The sequence below is a fragment of the Saccopteryx leptura genome, chromosome 2 (genome assembly GCF_036850995.1).
Source record: "Saccopteryx leptura isolate mSacLep1 chromosome 2, mSacLep1_pri_phased_curated, whole genome shotgun sequence".
NCBI classification, from domain to species: Eukaryota; Metazoa; Chordata; class Mammalia; order Chiroptera; family Emballonuridae; genus Saccopteryx; species Saccopteryx leptura.
In genome coordinates, this window is record NC_089504.1 from 35,602,041 (window position 1) to 35,629,829 (window position 27,789).

Below are 27,789 nucleotides of genomic sequence, written 5' to 3' on the forward strand. Positions count from 1 at the left end.
TGAATGCATAAATAAGTGAAACAACAAATCGATGTTTCTCTCTCTTGCTTTCTCTCTATCTCTAAAATCAATAAATAAAAATTTAAAAAGAAAGAAAAATGCCTGACCTGTGGTGGTGCGATGGATAAAGCATTGACCTGGAAAGCTGAGGCTGCTGGTTTGAAACCCCAGGCCTGCCTGGTCAAGGCACATATGTGAGTTGATGCTTTCTGCTCCTCCCCTCTCCCTTCTCTCTCTCTCTCTCTCTCTCTCTCTCTCCTCTCTAAAAAATGAATAAATAAAATAAAAATAAATAAATAAATAAAAATAAAAAGAGAGAAAATGAGTGAAGTAGAAAGGGAGCATGTCCTGGAGTCCACAGACCAGCCCCAGGAACAGAAGGCACTCCCGGACACCCTGGGGCGGGGAAGGGCTGGCAGTACAGTGGGAAGCTCTGCAGTGCAGGGCCCTGACGCCAGGGTCAGTGAAAGCAGCAAGAAGCTCTGTGTGTGAAGGGTGAACAGCAGACAGGGCCTTCCAGGCCCAGAGGACAAAACGTACACAGTCTGTGGGTGTGTAAAAGAAAGCAGCAACTTCACGGAAGGGAACCAGCGGTGCTGGCCTCATGGCGGGAGCCTGGGCATGGGAAGGGGCGTGGCAGAGACAGGCCTGGATATTGCAGGGGCCTGGGAAATGTGAGCTGGAGAGAAAGGAAGGTCATTGACCTCCTGCTAGGGAATGACCTAAGGTGACCGTATCTGGGCAGAGCCACTCACAGGAGCAAGACTCCAACGACAGCTTGTGTGGAGCTGTTTTTGTGGACATATGGGCCCATGGAGCCTGAGGACACTGGACAACTATTTAGAAAGCAGTTGCAGGGAGCAGAGTGGAGAGTGCTTAAGCAAAGATCCATCGGCTACATCCCACGTCCGTTTCCCCAAGAATGCAGACCCTCCCCACCCGGATTCTATTTGGGCGAGCACCTTTTTTGCCAAGCACTCAGTTGGAAGGCCAGAAACAAGTCTACCAGCTCTGTCCTAGTGAGCTGGGTAAGAGAAGGCTTTCCAGAGGAGGAAGCAAAGGGCCATGAAGGTTTAAGATGTTTGGTGAACAGCGGTGAAAGGGGAAAAAGGATTAAAGAACACAAGGATTTGCAAAACATTGAGAGATTGTGTATGGCTGAAGCACAGAATGCAGTTGGGAATGAGGTGGATTGGTAGGCAGAGGGGCCGGGACAGACAGCCCTCATGCCAAGTTAAGGAATTTTGATTCATTGGAGAGGCAAGAGGGAACCATCGGAAGTTTTCAGGCTGAGGAGTGAGATGATCAAAACTGGGTTACAGGCTATAGTCTGACAGCTGATATGAAGGCTAGAAGTATAGAGAAGTTTAAGAGACTGAAGAATGAATGAATGTGTGGATGTGCACATAAGATGACACATAATTAAAATGCCAAAGCTTAAAGATAGAGAATCTTTTTTTAAAGATAACTATTTATTTTAATTTTCATTTATTGATTTGAGAGAGAGAGAGAAAGGGAAAGAGAGAGAAACATCATTTGTTGCTACACTTATTTATGCATTCATTGGCTGATTCTTGTATGTGCCCTGACCAGGGATCGAACCCACAACTTTGGTGTATCAGGACAGCAGTCTAACAACTGAGCTAACAGGTCAGGGCTAAAGAGAGACTCTTAAAGCAGCAAGAGAAAAGCAGTTACATACAAAGGAGCTACTGTAAGACTGTCAGCTGACTTCTCAACAGAAACTTTGCAGGCCAGAGGGACTTCATCAAAGTGATGAAAAGCAAGGACCTTCAACCAAGACTACTCAGCAAGGCTATCATTTAGAATTGAAGAGAAGATAAAGAGCTTCCCATACAAGAAAAAGTTAAGGGAGTTCATCACCATGAAAGCGGTATTATAAGGAATTTATTTAAGAAGAAAGAAAGATAAACAATATTAATAAAATGGCAATAACTACATATCTATTAATAATTACTTTAAATGTAAATGGATTAAATGCTATAATCAAAAGACATAGGGTTAATGGATGAGAAAACAGGACCCATACATATGCTGTCTACAAGAGAGCCACTTCAAATGGAAAGATACACAGACTGAAAGTAAAGGAATGGAAAGAGATATTTCATTCAAATGGAAATGGAAAAAAAATGCTGGGGTAGCAATACTTACATCAAACAAAACAGGCTTGAAAACAAAGACCATTAACAAGAGCCAAAGAAGGACCCAGCAACTCCACTTCCTGTATTTAACTGAAGAAACCCAAAATACTAATTCAAGAAGACATATGCACCCCTATGTTCACTGCATTATTTACAGTAGCCAAGATATGGAAGCAACCTAAGTGCCCATCAATAGACAAATGGATAAAGAAGTGGTATACACACACATACACACACACAATGAAATACTAAACCAGAAAAAAAGAGTAAACTTTTGCCATTTGTGACAACATGGATGGAGCTAGAGGGTGTTATGCTAAGTGAAGTAAGTCAGAGAAAGACAAATACCATATGATTTCACATATATGTGGAATCTAAAAATAATACTAAATGAACAAACCAACTCAGAGATACAGAACAAATTGATGGTTGCCAGGTGAAAAGGGGTGTTGGGAGCTGAGGAAAAAAGAGAAAGGGATTAATTAGTACAAATTGGCAGTTACAAAAGAGTCATAACAATGTAAAGTACAGCACAGAAAATATAGTCAACAATATTGTAATAACTATGTATGGTATCAGTGGTACTGGACTTATTGGGGGTGATCACTTCGGAAGTTGTATGTCTAACTACTAGGCCGTAAACCTGAAACTAATGTCAATTGAAATTTAAAAAAAAAAAAATTTATCGCTTCTCGGCCTTTTGGCTAAGATCAAGTGTAAAAAAAAAAATTTTTTTTCCCCCTGAATTGAGAAGCAGGGAGGTAGAGAGACAGACTCCCACTTGCGCCAGACTGGGATCCACCCGGCACGCCCACCAGGGGGCGATGCTCTGCCTATCTGGGGCCTTGCTACCTTGCAACAGGAGCCATTCTAGCACCTGAGGCAGAGGCCATGTAACAACCATCCTCAGTGCGGGAGCCAAGTTTGCTCCAATGGAGCCTCAGCTGCGGGAGGGGAAGAGAGAGATAGAAAGGAGAGAGGGAAGGGTGGAGAAGCAGATGGACGCTTTTCCTGTGTGCCCTGGTCGGGGATCGAACCTGGGACTTCCACATACTGGGCTGAGGTTCTACCGCTGAGCCAGCCAGCCAGCCAGGGCCTTAATTTTTTTTTTTTTTTTAAATGGGTGGATGGGAACGAAGAAATGACAGGCTAACTTTATGATAAATCCTGAATCAGAAAATAGGTTTTAATTTCCAACATCCATATGCCCAAGAAGAGCCAATTAAGGGTCTGGGGTTTTTTGACAGGCAGTTAGCTGGAGGGGCAGAGGACCACACTGTGGCTTGCAGCATAAACGAGACAGACTGGCTCAGCTCCAGACAGGAGTGTTCCTGCTGGCCTGGGATCTCCCCAGCTGTGTGTTTCATTTCAATCTTTTCCTCCTTTTCATGTTTTACCACAGGAGAATAACCTATTCTAATTTAAAATGAATTATTTATGCTGATGAACATCCTGGATGCCTGCCTGATTTATTTGTTTTTCTAATAATACATCTGGATAGGAGTTCTCACAAGACAGGGCAAACATAATTTTGAGAAAAATGTCCTTCCCCTGTTGCCTGATTAATCATTCCAAACCACAGTGTGGCCTTGTCATTATCCTGTGGAGTCCAAAATTTATCTCTGTGCACAAATTACATGCCAGGTGCCTATGTCTGACAGTCAAGATTTGAACTATCAGACCCCACCACCTGACCTTCAGTCTTATCTCTTGCACTATGACCTTCTCTCCATGAGTCCAAATTCCATTCATTTATCCTCCAAAGCCCAATTCAAACACCTCCTGCCCTATGATGCCATTCCCAGTCCTCTCTGGAGGGGAAAGACCCTTCATGCTTCTGATTTTCCAGTCTTTTGTTTTTATATCCCTCATTCCACTCTAAGCTCCCCCAGAGAGCTTAGTCATGGATAATGGCATGGAGTAAGTACCTCAGTAGATTGCTTGCTGAAATTAGGTAGTATAATTTCCTACATCCTCCCAAAAAGCAGTAAAACAGGCCAGCTCAAACAGACCAGACAAAATCCTGGTGTCCATATCTACAAAGAGCTCTTGGGGGAGGTGGGCAAGAAAAGCCAACCACCTAAAACTCATCCCCTGACTAATGCTTCACTCCAGTGAAGTTGCCATTGGTCTATCTCCAAGAAAGTGCATATACTTCACATATTTGACAAGCCTCCTGAAGAACGCCTCCTCTCAAACTGACCTTTCCGTTTCCTTCAATTCCTCACATTTGCTGCATGCCGTCCAGTTCACACGTTAGAAACAGACTATTCTTCTCAGTAATTCTTACAAGGGCCAGGGGATGCCTACAAAGCAGGCTTTACTTTTCCGAGAGGGATCTGGGGCTCAGGGACCAGTCCCTTGTCTAAAGTCACTCCCAGGAAGTGTGTCAGGACTATTACCTGACCTCGGTTTCCTAACTGCCAGTGAAGTGGAGTCCAAGACCCGCAAGTTGTCTGAGGTCGGGTTTAAAGGTGATTTATATGTCCTAAAGCACACACAGGTGTTCTGTAAATTGTGGTATTAGTAGCTGACAAAAGGCCACTCCGAAGGTTTGATGAAACTAACGGAGAATAAAAAGGGGCTGGGTGGGGCACTTCCAAATCTTCATGTCACCAGCTTGTCAATTACAACTATCAGTTCCCACCGGCCCGTAGGCTGCACACTAGAGAAAGCGTTGGCTGTTTGTGGCAAGGCTAGGCCACCGTAAGCTGCCAAGGGTACGGTGTGCCAGCTAATGAAGCCCCAAAGCCTTACAGCAGGTTTGGTGGGTGATCCTCTACCTGCCCTGAGCCAAACGTATTCCACCAGAAGGTCGGCGTCACCTGACTCCCGCTATTTTAAAGCTGTGTAGCGGCAGCGGCGTTTCCCTCACGTGATTGGGCTGGGACAGCGCAAGCGCGTCACGCTGCGCCCCGCGAACCGGGGTCGGTCCAAGTCTGCGCCTGCGCGAGCTCGCTTGCTCGCGGTTCCGCCGCCGGCGGCTACCGGGCGTGGATCCGGGCGCCCGCGGCGATGGGTGAGTGGGAGAAGCCTGCGAAAGGTAAGCACGGGCTTTGCCCCGGTTTCTGTTTGGAGAGCGTAGTAGCACGAAGGAGGGTCTGAGGAAGCCACCCTGCCCCGGCCCTCCGCGCGCTCGCGCTGCGCGCTTCGGCGTGGGTTCGATTCTTCCCTCCTGAGGTTCGCTGCTCCCCGCTTGCCCGCCTGCAGCGGGGCTTCGTGGGCTAGAGACGGCCTCTGGCCGCCGAAGCTTGCTTTTCCCGCGAAGGAGGCTGCACGTTCGTTCGGGCGCGCCCCGAGCGGGTAGGTGCTAGGAGCGCGCTCGGACTGCAGGGCGGGGACGGGCCGGCTCTGCCATTGCCTCGGGAGAAGGGCGGTGCTGGCGCGGCGCAAGGGCCCCCGCCCCCGGCGTCTGGGACTCCGGGACCCCCGACTCTGCGGAGTGTCGGAGAAGGAAGGGCAACCCGCTCGCCTCCCCTGCCCTTCCCCTTCTCACTGATTGGCCAAATGGACGCCTGGGAGAGGTAAGTTTAGCTGCACAGCCAGACAATGCTTATTCTGCGACACCATGTTGCTTGGCGTTGTGCGAAACTCAATACAGGGCATATTTTTTCTGGGAATGTGGGGAAGGGAGACGGTGGTGTTAATGGTAAATCTCTGTACCGATTATTTGGTGTGAAGCTTAGCTAGATGGAGCATGTCGATGCTTCGGCTGTAGTTACCCTTTCGGCATAATTATTTTGCCCTTTACAGCTATACACAGCTGGTCTTGATTCACACCTGTTTCTCTGTCAGTACGCTGTGAAGCCCTCAGGGACCTTGCCACTTTGAGCCTCCCCTGCCCTTGCTTTGAAAGTATTCCATAAAATTAAAAGATGTTAGGGCTGGTCAGGTCCCCTAGTGGTTCCAGAGCACAGGGTTAGACAAGGTTAGACACTTTGGACTCACCCTTAGTGTGCATCTCAGGGAAAAATCACAGGCTGTCACCTCTAAGGAGTGGAGTTAATCAGATCTCTCTTTCGGTAGATGAAAGTAAGCCCAGAGATGTGGATTTTTAAATTACAGAAATTGCTTTGTATCTATGGTAGGTAGCACAATAGTGTTATAACTAGGACTAGAACCCAGGTTGATCTTGTTATGAATGCTGAGTCAGACCTGTGGACTTGGAGTCCTTTGAGTTCACATCCTTTGAGAATTACTATGGCCTTCTCCCCAGTTTTGCACAAAGACCTTTGTGCTGGGATCACATCTGGATCTCGTTTATCGTAAATTACAGTGAGTATTTAGACTTTACACTGTTTTCTTATGCAACAAAAGTTTGACACTTGGAGTTGCTTGAAAGTCAACTTCAGTAGCTTTGCTTCCTAATGTTGAGATAGGTTGAGTGTTTTAGGGAGTGTAAAACTATGATAAATAAATTTTGCAATAAATTGTAAAAAAAAACAATTATCCATGTTAAAGAATTTAAAATGGGGAAAATTTAGCAGAGAAATATAGCCATGTACATAGTATAGATGAACATAAAAAATTTTAAACTTCATTTTGCCAGAATACCGAGCACACTATCCTTGCTTCTGTTGCTAAATTAAGAACCTTTTCACACCATCTTGGTGTGTAGGATGAATGAGAGAGAAAGCTTTAAATCTGTGAAGTCTGGGTTCGTTACATTGCTTTTCCTTGTGTTAAGGCCTTTTTTTTTTCTTTTTAAATCAAACTCTACATGTACAGTAATGTTCTTAAAATAGTTCAATACAGTGGTCAATAAATGGCCAGCTTCTGTTTGCCACTGTTACTGAGAGTAATTACAAACTGGACGAAGTAACTTTAATTTGCAAAAACTTGGAAAGTCGTGCTAGTACCATTCCAATAAAAATTAAAAATGAATGTGGACGAAATATTGTTCAAGTGTGCAGGTAACTTGGTCTGTATTATCAAGGAACATATTCTTTTTTTTTTTTTCTTTTCTTTTTATATAATTTTATTTTTTTAATGGGGTGACATCAATAAATCAGGATACATATATTCAAAGATAACAAGTCCAGGTTATCTTGTCGTTCAATTATGTTGCATACCCACCACCCAAAGTCAGATTGTCCTCTGTCACCTTCTATCTTGTTTTCTTTGTGCCCCTCCCCACCCCCTATCCCTCTCCCATTCCCCCCTCCCCCCCGTAACCACCACACTCTTATCAATGTCTCTTAGTTTCACTATTATGTCCCACCTACGTATGGAATATTAAATACAGTTCCTGTTTTTTTCTGATTTACTTATTTCGCTTCGTATCATGTTATCAAGATCCCACCATTTGGCTGTAAATGTTCCGATGTCATCATTTCTTATGGCTGAGTAGTATTCCATAGTGTATATGTGCCACATCTTCTTTATCCAGTCATCTATTGATGGGCTTTTTGGTTGTTTCCATGTCCTGGCCACTGTGAACAATGCTGCAATAAACATGGGGCTGCATGTGTCTTTACGTATCAATGTTTCTGAGTTTTTGGGATATATACCCAGAAGGAACATATTCTTAAATAGCTTGTAGCTAACAGCTTTAGAATTTAAAATACTGTATGTTGTGTTCCCTGTGTACAAATGAAAATATTTTTGTTCATAAATTGTCACAATGTATCATTGTGTGATCAGATGTACATTAATCCAGTGGTCCCCAACCTTTTTTGGGCCATGGACCGGTTTAATGTCAGAAAAGATTTTCACGGAGCAGCCTTTAGGGTAGGATGGATAAATGCACAAAGTAAAATTATGTGACCTGCGTAAAAACTGGGGTATTTTTAAATATAATTGTCGAACTTACAAGACAAGCGTCAAGAATGAGTCTTAGACGGATGTAACAGAGGGAATCTGGTCATTTTTAAAAAATAAAACATCGTTCAGGCTTAAATATAAATAAAACGGAAATAATGTAAGTTATTTATTTATTCTTTCTCTACATACCAGTGCCAAATGGCCCACAGACAAGTACGGGTCCACGGCTCGGGGGGGTTTGGGGACCACTGCCTTAATCTGAATGTTTTTGTTAATCATAATGTTTAGTTCTGAAACTGAAGGAAACCATTACATTGCTACAAAGCATCTTTGTGCTAAGTAGTAGTATTGTAGTAATGAGTTTTTAACTCATGTTGGTCAGCTGAAACAGAAGTAAGAATATAAAAGATTAAATGTGTGCAGTTCAAGTGCTATAGAGATGTTTACCTGAAACCTATGTGTTCTATGGACCAATGTCACCCCATTACGTTTAATTTCTAAATTAAATGATTAATGATTATGAAACTCTATACTCTGGCAAACTACTTCTTGAGCATCTATAGAAAAAAATTTTAAACTAAAAACACCATTGGTTTCTTTAATTGGTTAAGAGCATAAATGTAACAGGCAGAAGGTCTATTCAGAAAAAAAATTATAAAGCTTTTTTTCCCCAGTTCTTTCAAGTCAGATATATGCACACAAAAATGGTGTTAAGGGAAACTGTCACACATAAGAAGTTGTCTCCTGAGTTAAGGGAAACAGCTGTTGGAACAGGATTAACACAAAGTCAGCAACACATTAAGTTTTTAAAGACTGAGTCTTGAAATGCTTCATGGCACAACACTATATTATAGAAAGTACTGCTAGATATGAAGGAGGATGTCTGTAGCTTTTAGCAAAAATGCTTTTTCAGAAAAACAAGTTGAAACAACACAATCAACAGACCAAGGAGGGTATCAGAATTTCAGCTTCTCATATCAGAGCTAGAAAATTCTTTTTATTCAGAATGGACCAAAATTTCAGGCCAGAATGGCCATTTTTAACATTCATCCATTTTTAAAAATTTTTATTTTTTAGTAAGCAGAAGGCAGGGAGGCAGAGAAAGACTCCTGCATGTGCCCTGACTGGGATTCACCCTGCAAGCCCCCTACAGGGGGTGCTCTGCCCATCTGGGTCCACTGCTCCTCTGCAGCAGAGCTGTTTCAGCTCCTGAGGTGAGGTCATGGAGCCCTCAGCACCCTGGGCCAAACCATTCAAGCAGTGTCTGCCAGAGGGGAGGAGGGAGAAAGAGAGGAGGGGGAGGGCTGGGGAAGCAGATGGTTACTTCTCCTGTGTGTCCTGACTGGGAATTGAACCTGGGACTTCCACACGCTGGGCCAATGTTCTAAAACCACTGAGTCAACCAGCCAGGGCAGCATTTAAAGTTCTCTGTTTCTTTCCCCCTCACCCTGTAATTCAACATGATCCAGCAGAAAGATGGCTGCTTTTAGAATTGGCTATTTAGTTTTTTGTGTGGTGACAAAGTCACAGAACCGGGTACTTTATGCTCATATGTGTTTATGACTGGCATCCCACTGTTTGTAAAAAAACTTACAGTAGCAGTGGGCTTGGTAAACTTGGCTTCACCCCTTTGCTTTGTTTTCCTGTTGATGAAGGTCAGCTTGAGAAGGATGTATTTGTCACTGGACCTTTGAAACTGGTGAACAGTTGCCAAATATTAGTTCCATTCCTGTAGGATCTTTTCTGTGGGCCATGAGAAAGATGCTCTTCTCCTAAGTATAAAGAAAGAATAGGATGTGATACACAAAGCTAAAACAGGCTCAGACTCTGGAAAAGGGGCACTTACAGCCATCCCAAATCAAAGCCAGGTGGCAAAAAAAAAAAAAGCAGGAGATAATACAGATGGTAAGGCGACCATCAGACCAAAGTTATCCACAGAATATCTTAAAAAGTAATAAAAGTGTTGCTGAAAGTAAAATGCATAACCTTAAACACTAAGATTATGAAACAAAAAATAAGTAAAAGTTAGCATGTAACTTTAAAAAATTAGAATAAAATAGACAAAGCAGAAGAAAAATGATAATAAAAAGGAAGAACATTTAAAAAGTGTAAGATAGGCCCTGGCTGGTTGGCTCAGCGGTAGAGCGTCAGCCTGGCGTGCGGGGGACCCAGGTTCGATTCCCGGCCAAGGCACATAGGAGAAGCGCCCATTTGCTTCTCCACCCCCCCTCCTTCCTCTCTGTCTCTCTCTTCCCCTCCCGCAGCCAAGGCTCCATTGGAGCAAAGATGGCCCGGGCGCTGGGGATGGCTCCTTGGCCTCTGCCCCAGGCGCTAGAGTGGCTCTGGTTGCAGCAGAGCGACGCCCCGGAGGGGCAGAGCGTCGCCCCCTGGTGGGCAGAGCTTCGCCCCTGGTGGGCGTGCTGAGTGGATCCCGGTCGGGCGCATGCGGGAGTCTGTCTGACTGTCTCTCCCCGTTTCCAGCTTCAGGAAAAAAAAAATACAAAAAAATAAAAAATAAAAAGTGTAAGATAGTAAAATTGGAAAATTCAAATGCTGGTTCTTTGCAAGGTGGGAAGATTGTAAACTAGATGTACTCGCTGCCCTGCTTACCAAAAAAGGGGATGTAAGTAACACGTGGTTAGAAATAGTTTTTAAAATAGCAGGTGCTTTATAAGACTATATAAATAAACCAGAATTTTTTTTAAAGGAAATCCAGTTATCAAAATTGACTCCAGAAGAGGGAACCTAACAAACCATTAACAATGGAAGAAATTGAGAACGTTATCAGAAAGCTACCATTCCTCAAAACACCAGGCCCAGATGGTGTTACAGGTGAATTTGTTTTGTTTTTATTTAAGTATAGTTGGTATATGATTTTATATTAGTTTGAGGTGTACAATATTCAACATTTCTATACTTTACAGTACAGTCATCACCTCACTGAGTCTAGTAATCATCTGTTACCATGCATACTTCTCACAATATTATTGGCTATATTCCCCTTCTGCTGGGGAATTTTTTAAAATTTTGACAAAGGGTAATTTTGATAAGACTTAAATTGTTCACCGTCATAAGGAAGGAAAAATAAGATTCTTTCTACAAAGCCAATGGAACATTGATGTTGAACTTGATATGATGATAGTAATAAATTGAAAACTCTATAATTATGAAGTTGTAAAGTTTTAAAAAGAAATATTAGACAATGATATTTCATAAACATTAATATTTCACCATAGCCAAGAAGGACTCATAACCATATTACAAGGGAGAATAATTACCAAAAAAGCATGCTATTGGCCCTGGCCAGTTGGCTCAGCGGTAGAGCGTCGGCCTGGCATGCGGGGGACCCGGGTTCGATTCCCGGCCAGGGCACACAGGAGAAGTGCCCATTTGCTTCTCCACCTCCCCCCTCCTTCCTCTCTGTCTCTCTCTTCCCCTCCCACAGCCGAGGCTCCATTGGAGCAAAGATGGCCCGGGCGCTGAGGATGGCTCCTTGGCCTCTGCCCCATGCGCTAGAGTGGCTCTGGTCGCGGCAGAGCGACGCCCGGTAGGGGCAGAGCATCGCCCCTGGTGGGCGTGCAGGGTGGATCCCGGTCGGGCGGTCGGGCGCATGCGGGAGTCTGTCTGACTGTCTCTCCCCGTTTCCAGCTTCAGAAAAATACAAAAAAAAGAAAAAAAAGAAAGAAAAAAAAACATACTATTGTGTACACCAAATAAATACACCAGAAGAGAACAATAATAATAGTTATCTTTGTTGAGCACTGTTGGTTTCTAGCTCCTCTCCTTGGTACTTTACATGTATTAACCCAGTTAATTAACCAGCCTATGATGTAGGTAACATCCTGATTTTATAAACAAGGAAACAAAGCCATAGAGACTTGAGTAACGTGCTGAAGGTCAAACAGTAGCCAGGATTTGAGCCCAGGCAATTAGCTCTAACTCTTAAATGTTACACTGGCTCTGCCCCCAGTATGTATATGATCTTTTCAGTTGCTTCCTAAAGACATGTGACCAGGTAGATTCCTGATTGTGGAAAGGGGTGGAGATGGTTGAACTTTAGTAAAACAGGAGTAATGTGTATTCCTTTCCCATGTTTAAAGACTCTCTAAAAGGCCCTATTCTTTGTCAATTAATAGTACTAGAAAAATGGAATACATTTTTAATGGGAAACATAATTTCCTAGTAGTGGTGGGCAGGGGCTTCAAGTATAATTGTGAATATACTAGTTCTTAGAATGAATGCAGAATGAAGTTTTAGTTTTTAGCTTAATATGTCAGATGGAAGTAGATAGCACTGGGAAGATGTGATGTGCTCCACGTCATGCTTGCAGCATAGTCCAAAAGGTGGGTGGGCTAGACCGTAAGCGGGGAGGGTCACTTCAGTGGAACGTTTTGTGTCATGAAAACTAGTTTCTCTGTGTAAATTTGAAACTGCTAGGACTTGAATTTTGAACACTCAGATGACAAGAACTCCTTGTTTCTCAAACAAAAGCCAGCATCATACTTAACAGTAATCCCCAGCAAAGTTCCCACAGATGTCACGAAAAATATCAGGATATTCACTATTGTCATAATTTAATTTTATTTAGGAAGTATTTGCCAATACAGTAAGGTAGAAGAAACAAAGATACGTGTTACAAAGGAGAAGGCAAAATTATTCATGATGTTTTATGTATGGAAGCTAAGCAAATCCACCAAAAAAATCGAAAATTGAAGATTTGGTAAATTGGCTGGTTCTAACCTTAATACAAGAATTGGCAGCTTTTTCATAAAAAATTGGCAGATAAAAAGCAGTGAGAAAATTAATTGGAAAAAAACAGCCCGTTCATAATAGCTACCGAAAAGGTAACATACCTAAATATTCAGGATCTATATGAAGAAATGTAAATGCTACTAAGGTTTGCTAATTGGCTGGTGACACAGTGGATAGATGGAGCATTGTGGAGCTCTGAGGTCGCTAGCTAGATCTCGAGGTCTAGCTGGTTTGAGCCCTGGTCAGGGCACATATGAGAAGCAATCATTGGCGCAACTAAGTGCAACTAGTTGTTGCATCTCTCTCCCCCTCTCCCTCCCTTCTGCTCTCTTCCCTCCCTCTACTCTCCCTCCCTATCTCCCCCTTCCTTCCCCTTTTCCCTCCTTCCCTCCCTCCCTCTGTCTTTTCTTCCCCCATCCCTCTCCTCTACCTCCTCCTTTTTCTCTCTCAAAGAAAAGAAAGAGAGAGAGAGAAAGAACAGAAAAGAGAGCCCTTTAAATGCTACTAAGGTGCTTGCCCTGTGGCAGTGCAGTGGATAGGGAGGCAGCCTGGAATGCTGAGGTCACCAGTTCGAGGCCCAGGGCTTGCCTGGTCAAGGCACATACCAAAAGCAACTACTATAAGTTGATGCTTCCTGCTCCTACCCGCCCTTTCTCCCTCTCTCTCCTCTCTAAAATCAATAAATGAAGGTTTAAAAAAAATGCTACTAAGGTTTGTAAAAAGATACAAGTAAATAGGAAGTCCTCACCTGACCTGTGGTGGCGCAGTGGATAAAGCGTCGACCTGGAAATGCTGAGGTCGCCGGTTCGAAACCCTGGGCATACCTGGTCAAGGCACATATGGGAGTTGATGCTTCCAGCTCCTCCCCCCCTTCTCTCTCTCTCTCTCTCCTCTCTCTCTCTCTCTCTCTCTCTCTCTGTCTCTCCCCCTCCTCTCTGAAATGAATAATAAAAAAAAAAAAAGCCTCTTACCTAAGAGTGTGCCTTATAAAATTAAAAAAAAAAAGGAAGTCCTCATGTCCTTGTAAAGTTCAGTATTGAAACAGTTCTTCAAATTTGTAAAGTTTCTTTTGCTATAAAATACTAGGATTTTTGAGAAAGACATATAAGAGCCCAGAAAACTGGTAATTCTGACAGGGAGAATAGAAAGGGAAGACCTACTAGATAATCAGTTCTGATGCGACAGCACATTAAAACGGGTTGGTATAAGGGAAGAGATACTAGGCTATTGGTTGAGCAGAATAGAGTGCAGAAATATATAAAAGTGCCTATCGGTATTTAGGTTATACTAACCCAACTTTCTGCCTAACTCTTTATACTGAATTTCAGAGAATACAGAACAGGTAATAAATGAAGCCATAAAAGTTAGGGAAGAAAGCATGGATTATTAATTTATAATTTTAGAGTAATGAAGTCCTAAGGAGGACACAAAACCTAGAAACTAAGATTGATAAATTTAATATTCAAATTAAGAACTTCAGTATCATAAAAATGATACAAAGTGGGGAAAGTGTTTGCCACAATTTGATTAATATAAGATTGATTTTCTTCATATGCAAATTTTACAAATCAATAAAAAATAGTGCTTACAGAAAAATGGGTGACATGAAAATTTATAATAAAAGAAATTTAAATAGTCAATTAAAATGAAAAATGCTGAATTTTATTCAAAAATTTTAAATGAAATAAATGAGTTTTTTTTTCACCCATCCCATTGGTGTAAATTATAGTTTAATACCTGATGCTGGAAATAGTAGGAAAACTGATACTGGCATACACCTAATGGAAATGGAAATCATAAATTTTCTGGGGGCAGTTTGGAGTAATTATTAAATTAAAATGCATTACTCTTTGAGCCAACAGGCCATTGTAAAGATTTACCTGACTGATAAATTTGTGAGAGTTGCCTAATCAAGGTATAGGTACAAAGCTGATTATTGCAGCAATTTTTAGATGCAAAAAAAAAAAGAAAGTAACCATAAATAAGAGATAGACTAGATTACAATATAATTACATAATACAGTTGATAGAATACTGTGTAGCCATTTAAAACATTAGGGTATCTCTGTGCTATTATTAGAAGATTCCAAAATGCATTGTTGAATACCTTGAGTTTTTTCACTTAGTAGCATGTTCTTTTGGTGTATTTTTTAAACGATGGGTAGTTAGTGGGGTGGGGAGCAGTGGAGTGAGTGACTAGTCAGGCTGATGAGGATAGAGGAGGCTTTCTCCTAGTCAGGCAAGAGAGTCAGGACATTGAGCCAGGTGGAGAGGAGGTCTGTATATTTGGTTTACAACCCTATTTTTCTCTCTCAAGAAAAATTAACACATCTTTTTTAAATATGTGGGGGTATTTTTTGTTTATTTGTTTTTGAGAGAGAGAGGCAGGGAGAGAGACACAGGAACATCAAGCTGCTCCTGTATGTGCTCTGACCGGGAGATCGTTAAATGTGTATTTTAATGTGTAAATTTAATGTGTAAGTTTCTAAAAAAATTAATATATATTATTTTATGAAGTTATTTAAATGATCTATTGTTGCATTGGATGTACAAGCAGCCCGACTTCGAAGGAGTATGGCCTTTTGGGTGAGCAATCTAACTGCATTAATACCTGCCAAAATTAGAAATAGTTCTTTTTCTGAGCCAGCGCTTATTTTGATTATTTAAATTGCAGTGAAACAAATTTTCAGAACTCCAGGGGACAGCTTTTATTGTCCTTTTATTCTCCATTCATGATCTTGGTAAGCAGCGTTTACTGTATTTCCCCGTGTATAAAACGCACCTTAATTTTGGGCCCAAAATTTGGGGGGGGGAGATGTATTACATGAAGTTGTTGAACTCAGGTTTTATTTATAAAATTAATACAACTCCTCATCACTGTCAAAACTCCCATCCATTAGCTTGTCCTCATCTGTGTCTGATGACGAATCCCTGTCTTCATATATGCTTCGTCCCAGTTCTATCTATGGCATTTGAAATGCCACACTTCTTAAAATGACTTATCAACTATCTCAATCTTGATATTATCCTAGGATCTTTCCACCCAGGTATATACTTCTCCTATAGTTGGTTTCTTCACTCTTCCTGCTGGTGTCAAATTGTCCCCAGAAGACTTCATCCATTGGTTCCATTCATCTCATGGCAGCTTTGAAGGGTTTGTTAATTCTGACATCAAGTGGTTGGAGCTGGGATGTCCAGCCTCCAGGTATAACGGCAAGTTTTTTGTTTTGTTTTTTTGCTCTTCAGCAGTATTTGCATTTTTTGTTATGTGTGCCCTGAACTGATCAAACACCAATGGGACAGGTTTGCGTTAAGAGCCCACCTGGTCTCCTCCTCCAAACTTTCTGGAACCAGATCTTCATCCCATCCTGATCCATCCAGCCCTTGTTATAAACATGGACAGTCAGTCCTCAAGGAATGTCTTCTTTTGGCATTGTTTTGCATTTGAAAATCCGCATAGGAGGCAGCTTGGTTCAGTCAGCACAACAACCCAGAACAACTGTATAATGGCTCTTTTCATGTCCACTTGTCTTCACAGTTACAGTTTTCACCCCTTTCTTATCAACAGTTCTGTTACTTGGGACATCAAACTGAAGGGGGACTCCCATCCATCTTTGCAGTCTGTCCCAACTCAAACTGATGTGTCTTCTAACATTGAATGACAAAACAGAGAAATTCAAGGACCTTCTCATAGCTTTCAGGCATCTTTTGGGCAAGTCTGGTGCATGTACGCATGCTTAGTGCATTCCATTTTATGAACCTGAAGCATCAATTTGTCCTCCTTTGAAATCAGTAACTTCCTTTTCATCAGCAATTCTTCTTGCCTCATGCTGAGCCATCTTTGTGGACACAGGGATTCCCATTGCCCTTTGCTCTTCAATCCATATCTTCAGTTCCCTCTCTAAATCTGGCCGTTTTGCTGACTTGCCTCTCATGGCCTTATTCTGCCGTGGCGTTTTCAGTGGGGTTTCTTTATCCTGTAGCCAGTCTCCGATTGATTTCTCCGTTGGAGGAGGATCAAACTTAACATTCAGCAGCATGATTTCCATTCACTTTTGCAAACTGGATCACTTTTAACTTGAATTCAGCACTGTATGAAAATCTTTTCTGAGCCATTTCTGGGCAGAATGTGGCAAAACATAACCTACTGTAATATACTGGTAACAAATGCGAAACAATGCAAAGACAAGTGCAAAAAAGCGGGAAATGCAAGCAAAAAAATCTACAACGAGCACAAAAACAAGCACGAAAAAGCAGAAAATGCAAGTAAAAAAATCTACAACCACTGTATAAGACACACCCAGTTTGTAGACCCCAAACTTTTTGAAAGTGGGGTGCGTGTCATACATGGGGAGATACAGTAGATACAAGTCCCACTGCTTCTAGCCCTCTGCCATAAGTGTGGTTTCTACAGTGAACAAAGTTTTCTGGTGCCCGTGGGGGTGGACAGTGGCAGGCTGGACCCCCGGCACTGTTGAGTTCTGTAGGTGTGACCAGGGACTCACTGAAGAGAAAAGTTCCTGACCCCTCTTATTACTTTCCTTAGGGCAGACTTTGAGCCTGCAATGGTATCCAGTAAGAATTCTTCACAACTGAGGGTAAGTTTATCTCTCCTAGGACAAGCCAGCTCAGCTCGAACCCCAAAGAGGCTTTGGGCCAAAGTGTACACGTGTTACATTTTCGTGGCATAGTTTATCTTCAGGGAAAGGGGCACATACATAGATCTTGGTGTGACATACTTGAGGAAAATAGTTTGTTTCCGTTAGCTTCACATGAGAAAGGAAAAAGAAGGACATAGTGTCAGAGGGTCTTGGGGTCTTCCTGCAGGTCTCCTAACAGGCCCTGACCTGACTCTGTCCTCGTGCCGCCGGTCCATCTCGCCCGCGTGTTACACTCTAGCAGGACGTGACTCAAGCATGCTGTCCCTTCTTATTCCCAGTTTCAGTTACCATAGTCAGCCAAAATCTGAAAATATTAAATAGAGAATTCTAGAAGTAAACATAAGTTTTACATTGTATGCCGTTCCGAGTAGTATGAAGACATTTCCTGCTGTCTCCCAGGATGCGGGTCATCCTTTGTCCAGAGCGTCCATGCTGTGTATTCTACCTACCCATTCGTCTCTTAGTAGCTCTTGGTTATCAGCATCACAGTATCATAGGGCTTGTGTTCAGGTACCTTATGGTAGCCTAACTGTCTCACAGTGCCTGCGCGGTTCATCCCTCTTTGTCTCATCAGGCAGGTGTTGTAGCATCTCACATCAGCGTGGGTCTTGGAATTTATCCCCCGCAGCTAAAGGGAGACTACTGTAATTCCTCAAGAATGTGACACTGCTGCTGTTTGACACAGGACCCACACCTTAGCCTATACCTCCTTTGGCTAAAATGTGCTTTATTTGTAAGTAGGTAGGGAGTCTTCTTCAGCCTTCAGAGCCCTGCCCGAGGGTTCTAGACTGCCCTGTCGTTCCCTGCAGACATCCAGTTAATGAACCCCTTTCTCTCTGGGGCCTGTATACAGTGTATTATTTAACTTCTTTGATTGCATTTAGCACGCTGTAATGTAATTGTTCGCATGTTTTATCTCCCCTGAGGCCAGGGGCCTTAGTCACCTCTCATCTCTGACACCCCGGGGAATGCCTGGAACATTATAGGAGTTGAGTAAGTTGGTTGATTTAATTCTCTTAGTAGTGTATTGAGAGGCCAGTATAAAAGCAAGCAAAGAAGAAATTCCCAATAGAAGTAAATGAGTCTTGACAGTTTTACCCAAAGTCTGTACAAACCAAGTACAAGAAACATGTTTATTAGAAAGAATTTAGGGAGGAAGGAAACAAATGGAAAGGCTGTTTGTTGATTGGCTCTGACTTCATTGCTTATCGTGTCCCCAACATGGCAGGAGGACCTGACATAATGGTACCCTTCACCTGACTTTCTCTCCAGTCATGCAGCGTGGCTGGCATTGGCCTTGGTTATCATTGTGGAAACTTGAGTCTCAGAGAGAGACTGCAATTTGCCTTTTGTCACTTTGGAACTTTTTCTCATTGCTCTAACACTATAGGCCTTTTGTAGTCTGATTAGACCTCATTATTGTCACTGTAACTTTTTCTTTTTTCAGAGACAGAGTGTCAGAGAGAGGGATAGATAGGGACAGACAGATAGGAATGGAGAGAGATTAGAAGCATCAATCATCAGTTTTTCTTTTTTTTTAATAATTTTATTTTTAATGGGGCGACATCAATAAATCAGGATACATATATTCAAAGATAACAACTCCAGGTTATCTTGTCGTTCACTTATGTTGCATACCCATCACCCAAAGTCAGATTGTCCTCCGTCACCTTCTATCTAGTTTTCTTTGTGCCCCTCCCCCTTCCCCTTTCCCTCTCCAAACTGATAACAATATAAATAGACAGCCAACTAAATGGGAAATGATATTTTCAAACAACAGCTCAGATAAGGGCCTAATATCCAAAATATACAAAGAACTCATAAAACTCAACAATCATCAGTTTTTCGTTGCGACACCTTAGTTGTTCATTGATTGCTTTCTCATATGTGCCTTGACCGTGGGTCTGCAGCAGACTGAGTACCCCCTTGCTTAAGCCAGCGACCTTGGGTCCAAGCTGGTGAGCTTTGCTCAAACCAGATGAGCCCGCGCCCAAGCTGGCGACCTCAGGGTCTCAAACATGGGTCCTCCACATCCCACTCCAACGTTCTATCCACTGCGCCACCGCCTGGTCAGGCTGTCACTGTAACTTTTGAAAACAGAATTGAATAGATGAAGACAAGGGTTATTTTTTTGTTTGTTTTTATTTATTCATTTTAGAGGAGAGAGAGAGAGAGAGAGAAAGAAGAGGGGAGGAGCAGGAACCATCAACTTCCATATGTGCCTTGACCGGGTAAGCCCAGGGTTTTGAACAGGCAACCTCAGTGTTCCAGGTCGACGCTTGATCCACTGCGCCACCACAGGTCAGGCGATGAAGACAAGTGTAACTGAAAAATGTAGAAAAGGAAAATACAGCTATTATGAAATTAGAAAACATTAAACTACCCATTTTAGCTTTTATATGGTATTGATAAAAGGTTTTGACATGTTAAAAAATATTTTTTGTAACACTTTTTTTTTTTGTTTGTTTTCTTTATAGAGCCAGAGCGAGAGCCAGAGAGGGATAGATAGGGACAGACAGGAACGCAGAGAGATGAGAAGCATCAATCATCAGTTTTTCGTTGTGACACCTTAGTTGTTCATTGATTGCTTTTTCATATGTGCCTTGACCGTGGACCTTCAGCTGATCAAGTAACCCCTTGCTCGATCCAGCAACCTTGGGTCCAAGCTGGTGAGCTTTGCTCAAACCAGATGAGCCCGCGCTCAAGCTGGCGACCTCAGGGTCTGGAACCTGGGTCCTCCACATCCCAGTCCAACCCTATCCACTGTGTCACCGCCCGGTCAGGCTGTAACACTTTTTATTGATCAGTAAAAGGACTCACTGCTATTTGAAATTTTCTTAACACCATTAAACATTCAAAATTACTATACTAAACTTGAAATACTCCTTTATGTTTAATATCTGTATGATATCCCATCTTCTTCTTTTTTCTTTTTTTTTTCTTTTTTTCTGAAGCTGGAAACGGGGAGAGACAGTCAGGCAGACTCCCGCATGTGCCCAACCGGGATCCACCCGGCACGCCCACCAGGGGCAATGCTCTGCCCACCAGGGGGCGATGCTCTGCCGTGACCAGAGCCACTCTAGCGCCTGGGGCAGAGGCCAAGGAACCATCCCCAGCGCCCGGGCCATTTTTGCTCCAATGGAGCCTTGGCTGCGGGAGGGGAAGAGAGAGACAGAGAGGAAGGAGGGGTTAGGGGTGGAGAAGCAAATGGGTGCTTCTCCTGTGTGCCCTGGCCGGGAATCGAACCCGGGTCCCCCGCACGCCAGGCTGGCGCTCTACCACTGAGCCAACCAGCCAGGGCCTGATATCCCACTTGTCAATAATTTTTATTTATGTGGCATGCCTCTTACTGTCAAGAATTATTTTTGAGGGGGAGAGAAGGGAGAGAGATGAAAAGCATCAACTCATACTTGTGTCACTTTAGTTGTTTGTTGATTGCTGCTTATATATGCCTTGACAGTGAGGGTGGGGGGTGCTCCAGCTGAGCCAGTGGCCCCTTGCTCAAGCCAGCGACCTTGGACTCAAGCCAGCAACCTTTACTCAGCATCCCAGGTCAACACTCTTACCTACTGCACCACCATGGTCAGATGACCATTTATTTTTTATTCAGTATTCCTGTTCAGAGCATTCCGTGACTGTCCTGTAGTTGAAGCTTTGTGTTTGTCTTATGTTAACAACTGTTTCCCTCAGCTCTGTTCCTAGAGGGGAAGCTATGATTGAGTATGCATGTGTTCTCTAGTTTCTGTTACGCATCTGTCGCTCCCACAGATGGAAGAACGGATGCTTCCTTCTTCTGTGTCTCAACTCTGCACTTCACCTTCACAGTGAGCACATTTTTCTGTGACATATGTTGTCCAGTATGCTTAGTGGTTTATAGCAGCATGTGGTATGGGGAGGAAGGGAACAATGAACTTGGTTTGTTTTTCTGTCAATAGGTCAAAGACCTAGATGGATTATCTGATCTTTTTTTTTTAAATTTATATACCATTGAAACTCTTACATACAGTGTGTGTGTATTATGAAAAAAATCATAAAAGTTACCATCTTAACCCGTTTTAAGTGTACAGTTCAATAATATGAAGTATATTCCCATTGTTATAAGACAGATCTCCACAACTTTTTCATCTTTAACCATTAAACAATAATGTTCCCCTTTCTTTCAGTCCTGTTCCCCTTTCTTTCAGTCCCTGGTAACCACCATTCTACTTTCTGACTGAATTAGACTAGGTGGATTCATAAGTGATTTTATCACTGGCTTATTTGACTTAGCATAATGTCCTCAGGGTTCCCTCTGTATGTGACAAGATTCCCTTCCTTTTTGGATATATACACAGAATTGGGATTGCTGGTAGTTCTATTTTAAATTTTTTTCAGAGTGACCAGACTGTTTTTCATAGTGGTTATACCAGGTTACGTTCCTACCAACAGTGCAGAGAGTTCTGACTTCTCTACATCCCACCGGTATTTGTTATTTTTTTTCTTTTTTAGTAGTAGCCATTCTGATGGGTATGTGCTGATATTTCATCGTGGTTTTAATTAGCATTTCCCTGATAAGTGATGTCAGGCATCTTTTCATATGCTTGTTGACCATTTGTATAATGTCTGTTCAAGTCCTTTGCTCATTTTTAATTGGGTTATTTAATTTTTTGTTAAGTTGTAGTTAAATGTGGTGTCTTACTGTTGAGGAATTAAAATCAACTTTGAAATATTAAGTCTGATACATCTAAAATATAAAACTACCATGTCCCTGACTAAACGTAATTTCTGGGACTATTTCTGAGATACAGGAAATGTTCTGGATGATCTGTTTGGACCCTTTCTTGAGGAAAGTCAGATTTTAATGACTAGTGAGGAACAATCCTGAGATTTTAAGGAGACAGAAATAGGATAGGGGTAGGGTTTTTCATTAGTTCTGCTCATTATTTAGGCTCAAATCTTTTTCAGCATGGTCTGTCACAACCACTACTGTCTCAGGGCAGCCTCCCAAAGTCATTGCCATTTATGGTGTGATAGCAGGAACGTGAACCCTGGAGCCTGACTTCATTTCCAGATGACAGCTCTCCCAGTCACTAACTATACCTTGGGCAAAGGGGAAGGTTAGTCATTTTCCTGGAAAAGCTAGGAAAATAATGTTTACTTTATGGAGTTGTTTTGAGTGTTAAATACGTGAAAATGCAGTGTATAGTATATACCTGCAGGCCTTCTTCGACCCTGTCCTTCCAGTTCCTCCTCTCAACGTGCATGCTTAGTGTCCCTTACCTGTGTTCCCACAGCATATTTATCATAGAAGGTATTACACGGTGGTGTGATTGTTCACCTGGCAGAGTCTCCTATTAGATTGTGAGTTCCTTGTCTTTAAACACTAGTACTTAGCAGAGGGCCTAGTTCAGAGTAGGCACTATGTAAACATTAGTGAACAGAATGATTGACTTGTTATTTTATTTCTCATGGGAGGACTTTGAATCTGTTTCAGAGGTTAATGGTGTCTATCATTATGTAGTGTAGACCAGTGGTTTTTAACCAGCAGAAGGCTGTGGACCGGTGCTGGTCTGCCAGAAGAAGGTTCATGAAGATAGACCCAATGATTATAGACTATAGTTTTCATATAGCGTCAGGTGGTTAACTTTTACGAACCAGCACAAAATCTCTCATGGACTGGCATTGGCCCACAGACAGGCGGTTGAAAAACACTGGTGTAGACAAAGTGTATGAATGGACTAGGGGTTCTCAAATGTTTTGGTCTCAGTACCCTTTTACACTTAAAAATTATTGTGGATGCCAAAGAGCCTTTATTTACTTATGTAGATTAATATTTGTGGTCTTAGAAATTAAAAAAAAAATTAAAAACATATACTAATTCACTTTAAAATAAAGATGATAAACAATTACATATTTCATGAAAAATAACTTTCAAAAATTATTGAGAAGAGTGTTTTTACAATGTTACAAGTTTTTTTAATGGCTGGCTTAAAAAATAGGCAGGGTGTCCTATCTGCTTCCACATTCAGCCCGAGTTGTTTGGTTGAAGTGTGTGCAGCAAGTCTAGCCTCACATAGCATGTAGTTGGAAAAGAGAGGAGGACCTCCTGGGCAACAGAGAGGGCCTCAGGGACCTCCAGGGGTTCTCTGAAAATACTCGCAGAGCTACTGATCTATCTAAAAGGGAAAATGCAGTAGTGTTCAGAAATTGGATGAAGGATTAGGGAAAGGAAAGATGCATGTGTGCTTAACACTATGTTTAAAGGTTTACAGTTGTCATTTCATTATTTGTAGGTTAAAAAAGCCTTCATGAAGAAGAAAGATCTTAAGCCCCATGATGGATTCAGAAGCTCATGAAAAGAGGTCGGCAATCATAACATCTTCAAAACAAGATATAGGTGAAATGAAACATTACCTGTGTGGCTGCTGTGCAGCTTTCAACAATGTAGCCATCACGTTTCCCATTCAGAAGGTCCTCTTCCGGCAACAGCTATATGGAATCAAAACCCGGGATGCAGTGCTTCAGTTGAGGAGGGATGGGTTCCGAAACTTATATCGTGGAATCCTTCCCCCATTAATGCAGAAGACAACCACACTGGCTCTTATGTTTGGTCTCTATGAGGATTTATCTTGCCTTCTCCGTAAGCACATTAGTGCCCCAGAGTTTGCAACCCGTAGCATGGCAGCATTACTTGCAGGGACAACAGAAGCGATTTTCACTCCATTGGAAAGAGTTCAAACATTGCTTCAAGACCACAAGCATCATGACAAATTTACAAACACTTATCAGGCTTTCAAGGCACTGAAATGCCATGGGATTGGAGAGTATTATCGAGGCTTGATACCTGTTCTTTTCCGTAATGGCGTCAGCAATGTCCTGTTCTTTGGCCTGCGGGGCCCCATCAAGGAGCACCTGCCCACCGCCACCACTCACAGTGCTCATCTGGTCAATGATTTTATCTGTGGAGGTCTGTTGGGTGCCATGTTGGGAATCTTGTTTTTTCCAGTTAATGTTGTAAAAACTCGCATGCAGTCTCAGATTGGTGGGGAATTTCAGTCTTTTCCCAAGGTTTTCAGAAAAATCTGGTTAGAACGGGACAGGAAACTGACAAATCTTTTCAGAGGTGCCCATCTGAATTACCACAGGTCCCTCATCTCTTGGGGCATAATCAATGCGACTTACGAGTTCTTGTTAAAGATTACATGAAAGAAATCACCCGTTAAGTGCCATTTATCAACTGACTATAGACCTTTAAAGAATAATGCAGTTTGGCCTTGTTCCTAATTGGCCAAATATAAATTGTCATAAGTTTAGGGCACAGTGAATTGTGGGCAAAGCTGCTTTCCTTAAGCACCAATAAGTTCAGAATAAAAGGGTTCAGTAGGAAAATTTGAGGGGTTTTGTTCTTTTTTTTGTTCTAATATCTGAGAAGTTTAGGTTAATTGCCTTGTTAATAGCTGTCTCTATGATAGATGGCTTTGAGAGGAAACTAACAGCCAAAACGGTCTTTTTCCCCAAAGTCTAAACCTTCTGTATCGAAATGTAAGTGGCCATGAGCAGTGGGAGGGAAGGCTCTGAAGGCCCCTTGAGTTCTCAGGCTTACTTTTATTGCTCCATTTCTTGCTCCTCTGCTCTTAGGAGGAGTTGCAAAGGGTAGTCTTTGCTAAACTTAAGCATGTACACCAGAGGACAAAGGAGCAGGACATGGAAGAAAGAGCTTAGTAGACGTAAACTTTTTGTGATAAGTTGTATTAGTTTTGAAACAAAGCATCTGTTGGCATGGTCATTTTCCAAACTATTTCTGCTTAGACGTAGTAGGTCAAGCAGCCAATGAAAGCTCCTATTTTGGTTTCTAGGCTTGAAAGTTTTCTGTTTAGTTCTGAATGTGACCTTAAATCTGTTCAAAATATCCTTATGTTAATTTTACTTATTTCATTGCCAAAAGATGGGGAGACTTATATTTTGTCCTAGGCATTTCATCCTGTGAAGTTTAATATAAACTGCATAAAGATCAAATTATTGAGCTCAAGTTTTTTGAATTGTTGTCAACCTAGCAAACAGCTTTGGGTTTTTTCCCCTTCTGGATTGTAGGGGTTTTTCCCCCCTTTTATTGAATTTATTGGGGTGACACTGGTTAACAAAATTATACGGGTTTCAGGTGCATCATTCTACAACACATTTCTGTATACTGTGCTGTGTGTTCACCACCCCAAGTCCATGTAATTTCTTATTCAAATATTCTGTTCTCTTGAATCTCTTTCAAAAAACACTTCCATAAAATTGTATTTTGGAAGTCTAGCAGGGTGTCAGAAATTGTTTTTTCTGGTTTCTAAATGTTTTGGGGAGGGAGGAAAAAACTCAGGATTGCCCCCCCTTTTATCTTCCTCTTAGAAATAGAGACTTCTATTAGGATATTTACATTTTGGGAACCCAGTTTTACCATTTTATCATTACAACAGACAGTTTGAGAGGATAACATCTAAATAAAGATATTTGAAGGGATTAGTTTTAAATTTCTAGAAATTGACAATAGCTGGATAGATTACTCATCCTTTACCTAACAAAAACTTATTTGTCAAAGGAATCAGATCTTAAAATATTTTTTCCAGATAAATAAGGCAAAATGACACATACACCAGTTGAGTAATTAATACACATATGAAACACCCCAGAAAGGCAGTTTATCTTTTAAAACTCTGCATCTGTGAATATGTAGTTAGGATTGCTCCCCAGCATCTGATATGATGGAGTAGTTAGGTTTCTTATTACCAGTTTCTCATTCTGGGTAATTGCATATGAAAATGTGTACAAACCAACCAAAGTAAAATCAGGGTCTTAATTGGTAGTTTACTCAGTTTCTGGACGGATAATCCAAAAAAGATGTTTACCTCTACATGCAGTATGGCTGGTCAGATAAAATGAACATCTGTCCTCCAACCAAAAGGATTCAGAAGCACAGTCAAGCATATTTGTTAGGAAGTAATTAAGCTCAGGAGATTTACTACAACTCTGATGGTGTTGTGCTCAAAATGGCAGTTTACTTTAGCCACCACGGTGCAGATGTAAGGACTTCAGAAAACATTGTCACCAAATAAATATGAGCAGCTTCCTTTGGCCTATCAAAGTTAAGCATCAGGATCTGAAGCGACTCTCAGAAATGAATGACAATGATATTGTGGTGCCTGATCCCCTCATTCATGTCTGTGCCCTGAGGACTCCTGGGCATGCTAGGTGCTCAGCCTGTGGCAGGTGTGGCAGCCTGGTGTCATGCCCTTGCCCTGGGAACGGACTCCACGGGCCTTTGGTTCCGTGGGGCTTCCTTTCGTCTCTACACTCCACACAGGTGGTAGAAATCTGAGTTCTAAAACACTTTTGTGAAACATGGGTGAGAATTTGAAGGAGAATGCTTTGGTTTCTGCTGTCTCAAATACTTGGCATTTACAAACAATAAATATTTTTAATGGTTTTAACTCATATTTTTGGATTTCTTTGTCACTTTTTACAGCTTTCGAAGACCAAACTGCAGTTACATTACCAGGGATGGTTTTGTGTTGTCCTGTAGACTTCTTAAATTTGACAAAAAAGTTAACTATTTGTAGCCCACAGCTTTGTCTGAATTTTAAAGTAAGTCACAATGTGTGAATAAGTAAGACTAACTATTTTCTTTACTTTCAGTGTGAACTAGTACAGTAATCTTGAAAAGGCAAGTAATGATCGAATAACTTGGAAAAGCTTTAAAAGTGGCCCTTTCTGTTACATACACAACACAGACTGCTCATGAGCACAGGGCACTTCTGGCTTGCCTCTGAGACTTCATGTCTGATGTTACAGATTCCATATTTAACATAAGTAGAGTGGCATGAGCCCTCAGGACTGCACCACAGAGTAAAAACACAGCCTCTATACGTTGGCAAGTTTGTGTATCTTTCATTTCTGTTGCGGACAGAGTTGATGTTTTTGTCTCAATAGTCAATATTTATCTTACCTTACAGTTATATATAATCACCTGCTATATATTGTGAACTGTGCAGTGAAACAGAATTGTGCATATATAATCGTCTTTGGAGACCTGAAATTCCCTGGCTCCATTACAGTGGTGATACTCTGAAGGCTTTGCAGACATGTAAGGTCTCAGAAGGGGTGCTAGGCAGGATGGGTGACCCGGGCTCGAGAGGCCCCCTGGTGAGCCAGTCGTGCAGACCAGTAGGGGTTGGTGTGAAGTACCAGCGGAACGGGTGTGCCGTCAAAATGAAGGCGAGACAGGAGAGAACACTTGAAAGACTTGAGTTCTTCTAAATTAAAATAATTCTCTTTGTTTTCTCATACATATCAAAGACTTGAACAGGCATTCATAAATTTGAGACTTTTAGTTTTTAATGCCTTTTTTTCCTCAATATGAAATATTTGCCTAAATGGCTCCCAAAATGGGCAATCTCTACATTTTCATTCTTAAAGTTTCATTCAAAATGGTTA

At 41.9% G+C, this 27,789-nt stretch overlaps 1 protein-coding gene across 10 annotated transcripts; it reads left to right on the plus strand.

Moving 5' to 3' along the window:
* Positions 1 to 4,988: 4,988 nt before the first annotated feature.
* On the plus strand, positions 4,989 to 27,586 carry SLC25A51 (solute carrier family 25 member 51). Of its 10 annotated transcripts, XM_066367621.1 has the most exons (6): positions 4,989 to 5,205; positions 10,633 to 10,757; positions 17,223 to 17,274; positions 19,496 to 19,568; positions 21,077 to 21,161; positions 23,610 to 27,586. In XM_066367621.1, exon 6 carries the CDS (start codon positions 23,650 to 23,652, stop codon positions 24,520 to 24,522), a length of 873 nt encoding a protein of 290 aa, XP_066223718.1. In that variant the 5' UTR covers positions 4,989 to 5,205; positions 10,633 to 10,757; positions 17,223 to 17,274; positions 19,496 to 19,568; positions 21,077 to 21,161; positions 23,610 to 23,649; the 3' UTR covers positions 24,523 to 27,586. The 10 variants fall into 10 exon arrangements, with proteins under 10 accessions (XP_066223718.1, XP_066223719.1, XP_066223717.1 ...); XM_066367622.1 differs by lacking the exon at positions 21,077 to 21,161; XM_066367620.1 differs by lacking the exons at positions 19,496 to 19,568; positions 21,077 to 21,161 and adding an exon at positions 21,712 to 21,798 and having other exon boundaries at positions 4,990 to 5,205.
* Positions 27,587 to 27,789: the final 203 nt, after the last annotated feature.

What these genes read in the sequence shown, in the direction of transcription:
- SLC25A51 (XM_066367621.1), top strand. Translation starts at nt 23,650, where the DNA reads ATGATGGATTCAGAAGCTCATGAAAAGAGGTCGGCAATCATAACATCT.